The sequence below is a fragment of the Micromesistius poutassou genome (genome assembly GCF_964030765.1).
Source record: "Micromesistius poutassou genome assembly, contig: SCAFFOLD_5846, whole genome shotgun sequence".
In the NCBI taxonomy this organism is placed as follows: Eukaryota; Metazoa; Chordata; class Actinopteri; order Gadiformes; family Gadidae; genus Micromesistius; species Micromesistius poutassou.
In genome coordinates, this window is record NW_028177487.1 from 5,295 (window position 1) to 13,959 (window position 8,665).

General features: G+C 44.7%; 1 protein-coding gene across 1 annotated transcript; it reads left to right on the plus strand.

Moving 5' to 3' along the window:
• Positions 1–2,747: 2,747 nt before the first annotated feature.
• On the plus strand, positions 2,748–8,611 carry LOC311376100 (transcription initiation factor IIA subunit 1-like). The gene is made up of 6 exons (XM_084490987.1): positions 2,748–2,955; positions 4,397–4,498; positions 5,114–5,267; positions 6,195–6,259; positions 7,265–7,340; positions 7,917–8,611. The coding sequence occupies exons 1-6, from the start codon at positions 2,926–2,928 to the stop codon at positions 8,183–8,185; spliced, it is 696 nt and encodes a 231-aa protein (XP_084347113.1). The 5' UTR covers positions 2,748–2,925; the 3' UTR covers positions 8,186–8,611.
• The last annotated feature ends 54 nt before the right edge of the window (positions 8,612–8,665 follow it).

Sequence of the window (8,665 nt, forward strand, 5' to 3'; positions counted from 1 at the left end):
GACACTGTCAGTGTCCCATGTTGAATGGCTTCCCTCCTCTGTCTAGTGTCTTTACACCCCCCGCCCCCTGCATCCCAGGTCAAGCAGCCATTGTGTGTTTTCCGCCGACCATGCACTGTTTAGTGGTGACTAATACTGTCTTGTCATGTGCTGGCAAGGGGCATGTCAAGGTGTGTGTGGGTGTATGTGTGTACGTGTGTAAGTGAGTGAGTGTGTGTGTGTGTGCGTGTGTGTGTGTGTGTGTGTGTGTGTGTGTGTGTTACTTTTAGCCGGTAGCGTTGCAATGCTTTATGTCCCCCTCTATGTTCTCAGCCCACAAGTGAACCCGATCCATAACTGTCTGTTGGATAAACAGATCAACATAAAGAAAGTGGGAAATAGAAGAGAGAGAGAGAATACTCCACGTCCCTGCCTGAAAGCCACTCAGTGATTACTTTATTTTAAAACCTGCCAATCAGATTGTGCAGCATTCTACAAATCGGTTGCCAACTGTTTCTTTGTTATTTTATTATTTTTGCGTTTTCCTTTTTTCCCCCCCGTGTTTTGTTCTCAATCTACAATACTGCCATTCTTTTTTTCTTTTCTTTCGGAGACAACGTAAGATGGGTACTGAAAGCCATAGGTTAGAGATGTCAAAACACAACACTATCATTGGTCCTTGACGAAGTGAGGCATGAATGCGCCCAGACATCAAGTTTTTCTCTCAGTAAATGTTGGATTCTATCCTTTTTGTGCAATCACATTGCCAAAGAACGATTTCAAACAATGTCATCTATGTAAATATCAACATTGTCCAAAAAAACGTGGCAAAAAATGAATAAATGTGGGGTTTGTTTTCTTTTGTTTTTTCATTTTTCTGAAAAAAACTACAATGATGTTCATGTGATGTATTGTCTTCCAGTTGGTTGCAATAATAAAAAAATATATAAGTTGTAAAATTAGGTTTGCTCATATGTTCCTGAAACACACACACACACACACACACACACACACACACACACACACACACACACACACACCACACACAACACAGACACACACACACACACACACACACACACACACACACACACACACACACACACACACACACACAGGCATCTTAAACGAACCCTGCATATTGGCTCAAAGCTATACCAGACCACAAGTCAATATCAAAAGGTCAAAGACATTGTTACCTCCATATAATGGCAAAGAATTGAGTTTCTAAGACATGCGTGGTCATCAGTTTATTTTCAAAGCTTGACCCCAACCATTAACCTTACGCATTCCCATCAACAAGGGCTTTTATCGGCTATTTTTCCTATGACTTTAATAATTCAGTTGCTCTAATCATTTCCGTCCAAACGCTCCTGATGAAAGTCACAGCGAGTAGACTCTTTGCCCTCGGGAAAGTGGTAAACAAGATAGGTGCACTGGAGAGTTTGTTAATGCCTTATCAGTCTGCGCGTTGCCATTTTGAGACGCGCGCGTCGCTGGAAGTCCATTCATAATTGAAGCCAAGACAGGCTTAATCAGCGCGAGCTCCCACCACCAGCACCACTGGAGCTCGCAGCGGCTCCTCTGTTGCTATGCAACTACGGCAAAGAAAGGAAGGGAGGAGAGGAAAGTGTGTATTCTGTGCATCTTTAGGGGGGGGGGGGGGGGGGGGGGGTACAGTTTATATGTGCGTGCGTGTGTGAGTACACGATATAATTGATGTTACGGGCTTTTGTTTTTTGAATATAGATGTATAGGCAAATATAGTAGGCCTACATAGAAAAAACTTTATGTCACAACTATAATTCATAGCCTACCTTCTGTTTTGTGTTGTGCTCCACTTGGACTGGAAATTAGGTTATGCGCGAATTGCGCATTAATATAATGTCAGGTGGGCCTTTCAATTCCTGTCAATAACTGAAATTAAATTATTTTGCTGGTGGTGACACATACATAACATTTTAGAGAGTCGCATTAATCAATTTGATGCAAGGCGCAGTGGTTCTATGGTCAATATCATTCAAATCCACGGAGGCAAGTTTCCATGGAGACAGAAGTGGCAGTCGCATTCGCCTGTCAGCTTTAATTTATTACAAAGACTTTATGGAAATGTTCCTTTGACATTTTTGACGGTGCATTTGGGACAGACAATGGGCATAGCCTGTGCAATTATTCAAGTATGTGTTATGATTTACTAGTTTTCTTATACATGGAGATAAATATGACCTACTATCCACGCCATAGAGGGGAAACAAAAATATATTTTCTAATGTTTTTGTTCCACTGTATTTCCTGTGGGATGTGATCGCCCTCTTCTGGCACCACTAAGTTACTACACTGAACTGAACGCTGTATATATGTATATATAGGCTACCCAACACATCGTAGAGGAACAGCCCCACGGCTCAGATAAATATAACTAGACTTAGATATTTGAACACAATATTCTAAAGGATATTTAAGGGATTTTAAAACGAAAGCTCTTGTCAGACAGAAGAGTAGTAGGCCTGTATTTGGCAGTTAGATCTATGTTGAAACCTTAACCTATGTGTATCATCTAAAACAAAACCGCATAGTTTCGCATAATTTGAAATATAAAGGTATTCTATGAGGTTGTTTGCATATAAACTACATTTCCCAGCGAGTGAGTCTTACGTTACAACAATTCCCGCACCAAGTCTCGCGTTGCCCGTTGGTTGTCCCTGCCCTATGTCTCGCGCACTCGCAGCGCCATAGCTCAGTATATAAAGGAGGACGTCGACAGACGAAGGACGGCTGGGAACTCGGCCCGGGATTGTAAATAAGACCGACTAAAACTGTGTTTTATTTACAAAAAGTGATGCCGGCTACTTTTAGACACCGTTCCCAGTTGTTTTAAAGTATTTTTGTTATTTTTGGCTCTTATTTCTCGCCTATTTCTTGTGTGGTTTTTACACTACGCGTATAATGGCGAGCTCGGCTAACTCGAACCCAGTGGTAAGGATCAATCTCTAAGGACAGTGGGAGGATTGGGGGTAAAAGTTGTACTGAAAAACTGTGGAGGACCTTCTTTTATTGTGAAGTAGTAGGGACGTACACTTTCGAACACTTTGACATCTAAAATAAGCGTGATTAAAACATGTTCAACCAATTCGACATTTACTTAAAAAAAAAAAGATCAGAAATATAAGGTATGTAGACCATTTGAAATCCACTTTGGATATTGAGTAAGTGTTTTCGATTGAAGCTTTTCATAGTCTCTTGTTAGTTGATTTGCAACAAATGGGACCAAGTGTTCAGTCTTGCATATCCAGCTTGTCATTGCTTTCTCTTTTTTTTTAGAAGAGGCAGCAAGTTGTCAAGAGTAAGTTCAATTGGCGAAATCGATTAGATTAACTAACACGATTCTCCAGATGTACGTCAAGCACATTTTCATTCACTGCAAATAAATAATTTCTGGAAATGGTTTTCAGCAGTCGTTTCGGCAATGTCAGTCGCTTCGCAGAGCACCTCATTGTCCACCATTCCATGAGCAGACGGCTGGTTCAGCGGGCTTTTCCACGCTATTTACCCATTTCACTCCAACGATAAACTGCCCCTAGCATTACGATCATAAAGAGTTAAACCTTATCACCCATAATAGCCTAAAAAATATCCAAATAGCCGCCACCATCGCCCCGTATTTGTACATTATGTACGCGACGACCGGTCCGTTTGCCGCCCCGTAAAATGGCCTCCTCGCGCAGCTCTCCGGTTCTGGCCCTCCTCCCCTCGGCGCGCTGGTTATATACGGCCATATTGGCTCTCTAATATAGACTGGCTGGGATGGGAAGGTGCTACTCGGCGCTACGTCACGGGCTCTCCATATAAACGACAGACGGCCTTAAATAGTGCAGGAGCACCGAGGGGGAGGGTTAGAGCGCCGATGCCGCTGACAAATGCAGTCCCGCGGATTGTGTGTCGCCTATGTTGGTTGTGCAATGCAAAGCGCGCACCGAAATGTTGGCTTTATGCGTGGATTCGCTTTAGTTTATTGCCAACAGGCCGCCTGTACATTAACATGAGCACGTCGCAACTAATGCATGCAGTTCGATTTAATCGAATGTGATGGGAGCTGTTATTCCTCGTTCTATAACCATTAGCCAGTATCGTTTTATTACAAAATATAAAATAATTGTTTATAAATATACCTAATATTGCATCTCGTAGTTCATTGATGTAGATTAGAAAGAAAAACTGAAGAGATCAAAATTGTGTGTAAAGGCCTGTTTCCGAACTGCATATAATATTGTAATACAATATGTATAAATGCGTAGCATAGTGTGTATGTAATATTGATTAATACCAGATTTCCTTCGCAACGGGTAAGTACTCTCTTTTCTCATTCAATTTCAGTTTGATCGAATGTGTGTCTTTTCTCTGCCCTAATCCTCCTCAGCCTAAACTGTATCGGGGCGTGATCGAGGATGTGATCAACGAGGTGAGAGAGCTGTTCCTGGATGAGGGGGTGGACGAACAGGTGTTGCTGGAATTGAAAACGGTAAATCTACTTGACCCGCTCCCCCCCTTCTGCTGTCACAATCATAAACACACTTGCAGTCACACAGACATTTAGTCATTTAGCAGGCACAAAGCAGTCTAGATTACCCTTCATCCAAGCGATTAACAAATGAGGCAGAGATATTTTGGAAGGTCTCATGAAGGTTGCGCATATACGAACAGACCGCCTAACGATTTGTAGCCATAAGCAAAATACTACTAATCTCTAAGTGATTAGTGTTCGCTTAGTATAGTGCAGTGTGCATATGTTCACTGGTGCATCGATGCTATTGTTTTGAAACTATATATATGGAAGCGGATTCATAGAGCACTGTTGAATGTGTTCATAACAACATTCAAGGGCTATGTTTTCCCTCATCTTCCAACGTGAATGGCAGTAAATACTGCTTGGTATGGTACGCTGTTGACCACTAAATGCCATGGTCCACAAACATCCTGTCTTAAATGTGACACCATTGTAGTGTTTACGGCCAGCCGACTTCCAGGGAGGGTGTTCCTGTTATTGAGGCGCCTGCGGTTTTGTACATCCTCGTCTCCTTGTCCCTCACACGCTCCTCTCCTATGCTGTGTCCGCCCCCATTGGCTCCGCCCCCAGCTATGGGAGAACAAGCTGATGCAGTCCAAGGCGGTGGAGGGCTTCCACACGGAGGAGCAGGCGGCGCTGCAGGCCACGCAGCAGGCTCAGCAGGCCCAGCAGGTCTCCCAGCCTGCCGCCGCCAAGCACATGCTCCAGCCGCTGCAGCAGCAAGGTCAGTACACAGTGCTACACCCCACCCACCGCTCCCTCCAACCCAGACTCCCATTCCAGTCGGACCACAGCCCTACCGGTCAACTCCACCCACCCACCCATACTAGTCAGTTGTCAGACCTACTGATGCTCGGCAGACCACAGCCCTATTGGTCAACCCACCCACCCATATTAGTCAGTCGTCAGACCTACTGATGCGAGGCAGACCACAGCTCCATAGTCACAGCCCTACCACGCAGGGCTCACTACCGCTCAATTTATGAAGGGGAGAAATGTATCTCATGTATATCAAATTCGATATAGATAATTTGTTAATCACAATTAATAATCACAACATTGGGCAAAATAATCGCTGTTATTGTTTTTTGTCATCGTACGATCCTACTTGCCTACCCACCCTAACAAACTCAACCCACACACCTACAATGGTTCGTCATAGTAATAACCTCACCTACCTATATACCCGTGCTAGTCGGTCCAAAGCCCTACGCACTCAACCCTACCCACCAAACGCAACGTCCCCTGCCTGCCCATGCCGCTCTATCCACTCAAGTCTGGTTCCGAGGTTCTCAGTCCACGACCTGCCCCACCCCCTATCCCAACCACGCTAGCAACACAGCGACCAACCGGCCAGACGAGATTGATGGTTGGTTTCCATGGCAACGTAGAATCATGTCTGAGTGATGGAGTGTGGGGGGGATTGCAAAAGATGCATGACGGCAGGGAATTTAACCTGTAGAAGAGATTGTAGAAATGATTTAATGTTTTTATTTATTTAGGTTTTTATTTAGAAGTACCTTCATGTTACAACTGCCTTAGGCCAACTGTAATTTTTATCTGTTGCACCGCATGAGTGCTCGTGAATGTTTTGAGCTGATCATCATATATTGATCATGTATTATTGTTGTCTTTCTCTCTGTGCCTACAGCTCCCCAGCAGCAAGTCATTGTTCAGGATCCCAAGATCCTCCAGCATATGAGTGCTACCGGCATGGTGAGCTAAATGCCACTCAGGTTTCATATTCACGGTTTCACTCCATTCACCATGCGCAACAGAGCCTTGAGATGTCATTAAGTCATTTGACATAGAAATACGTTGGGTTAGAAATCTGGTCCGGTTCACTTTCCCGACAGCTGAACAAGCACGTTTTGTCACTCCTGGCGCTTCCCTATCGTATCATACGGGATAAAGTGAGATTTACTTTATTAATCTCAGATGGGAAATTAGGATTTAATCACATTCCCCCCCTCCCCCCCTGCTTACACTGTGTCCTGTACTAACATAACGTTGTACATGTCATATTGTGCAAGTGAGATGCTGTTCCGCGGTGACGTTTGTGTAAAGTTTTCCTGGGGCGGGGGGGGGGGATTATGGTGGAAAATGTGTGCTGGGGGGAGTGGAGTCTTTAAGAAATGATGAACCTCACACAAGACTTAAAGTTTTAAAGAGGATTACTGCACAGATATAGACAAGAGTGTGAACAAGGCTTTACTGTCTCATCGCAGACACACAGACGGAACATTCATTTTCCTCCTCTCCGTACTTGCGCACACACGCACACGGCCGTGAAGCGTATTAATGTTTCGTTGCTTTTGTCTTTGCCCGTACGTTTTTCCACTTCAACGCGCCATCTGTGGAAGTCAGAATTCACATCTGGTCGTCGATGACATGCAAAAGCCCATCTGCTTTATTCACTTTCGTGTTCCCACACAGTACTTTGTGTTTTAAAAAGTCCACTTCAAGCTCAAACCGAGGGAACTCTTTTCCTGATAGTGATAGTTTTTTCTTATGCTTAAACAAACAGCGATTTATTCATTCATGCCTTATGTTAACACAGCTTATAAAAACCGTGCTGAAATATATATTTATGGATTCGCCTTTAATTGGATCTTCATTGCACATAAAAGAGCCATACAGGACCAGAATTCAGATTAGGATAAATCAAACCGGTAGGGTGAGGACGTGTGTAAACCTGTCTGTTCCCTGTTCCTCCACTAGAGTGCAGCAGCGACTGCAGCAACCCTTGCTCTGCCCACTGGAGTCACCCCTTACCAGCAGCTCATCACCAGCCAAGGTAAGACACACCAGCCCGTCCTATTGCGCTCCCATCGTTGTTCAATGGTGTTTCCCACGCTCAGCTATTTTCCAGTATCAGAGTACTGCTTCAGCGGACTCATCTGCAACATCAAATCCATTTTCGTGAAATTAATCACAGAAAAGTTTGACTATTGAGTTTTCCCAATCCGGACAATGGCGGACTCAAATCCCGATGTCAGCGGTCCAGCTATTCCGCAATTGTTTTTGTGTACACAGAGTCGATGTTGCAGATTGTGATTTCTGTCACGACATGCACATTTATGCAGTTCTCTTGGAAACAGAAGTTGGGCTTGACGCTGCCCCTTTAAGATTTTGGTCAGAGCATCTTGATCCCCATCGTAGCCAGCCACCAATATGTAGGGCTGTAAAGTACCCTTAAGTGGTTCCACTTCTACACAGAAAGTGTTTGGATAATATACAACGTATCCAACCACTTCCTACACAGAAAGTCAATTGACTTTTCAAGTCTGTCTCAAGGGATGCACCCTTACAACCTGGGCTATTACAGTAGTGATAAATCCCAAATAATCAACAATCTCCCCGCCTCCATCAGGCCAGATCCTGCAGGTGGTGCGCGCCCCTAATGGAGCCCAGTACATCATCCAGCAGCCCCAGCAGCAGATCCTCCTGCAGCAGCAGATGCAGCCGGGCGGCGTCCAGGCCCCTGTCATTCAGCAGGTACGCCCCATCACACAGGTAGGTCAAGAAACCCCCCCCATCTCCCTCTCCTCCTTCTTCTCCTCCTCCCCCCTCTCCCCGGTCTCGTACAGCACAGCCAGCCTCTCTGGAGCTCTGGTGGGGGTGGAGGGATACATGGGGTGATTATGGTGTGGTGTTCACATGAAGCCCCTGGGAAGCAATGAGTCTTAAAGGAGGGCAGTTATTTGCAGCTTAGTAGGGATTAAGGTTTCTGGGTTTAAAGTTTTAAATGCAAATTTGGAACGTGTTGATTTATTTCGGGGCCTGGAGTGTGTTCAGGGAACAGGGAAAGGTTAGGCTGTTGTCTGGGCTGTCCTCACGGCTGACAGAGAGAGCTGTCGGCACTCTGAACCGATGTAAAGGCTTTACAAGTTAATTTGAGCAAGACGAGACTACTTCATCAGCGATGCATGCCCAGCCACTATGTTCTCAGGCTTGCTTTAAAAAAAGTCTGTTTAAGCTTTATTGACTACAGGCAGAGTATGTGAGTGATGGTGGGGGGAGGCAGGGAAAGAAGAGAAGTGGATGAAATCATTTCTGAAAGTTAGACATCCGTTAATGATCCAAAGTTTTATTTGTGAACGGACTTTAGAACGCATGTAA

Excerpts from the sequence above, each read along its gene's own strand:
- LOC311376100 (XM_084490987.1), top strand. The coding sequence starts at position 2,926 with ATGGCGAGCTCGGCTAACTCGAACCCAGTG. Across the intron at positions 4,499-5,113 it reads TGTTGCTGGAATTGAAAACG|CTATGGGAGAACAAGCTGAT; the intron begins GTAAATCTACTT and ends CTCCGCCCCCAG. Across the intron at positions 7,341-7,916 it reads GCAGCTCATCACCAGCCAAG|GCCAGATCCTGCAGGTGGTG; the intron begins GTAAGACACACC and ends CGCCTCCATCAG.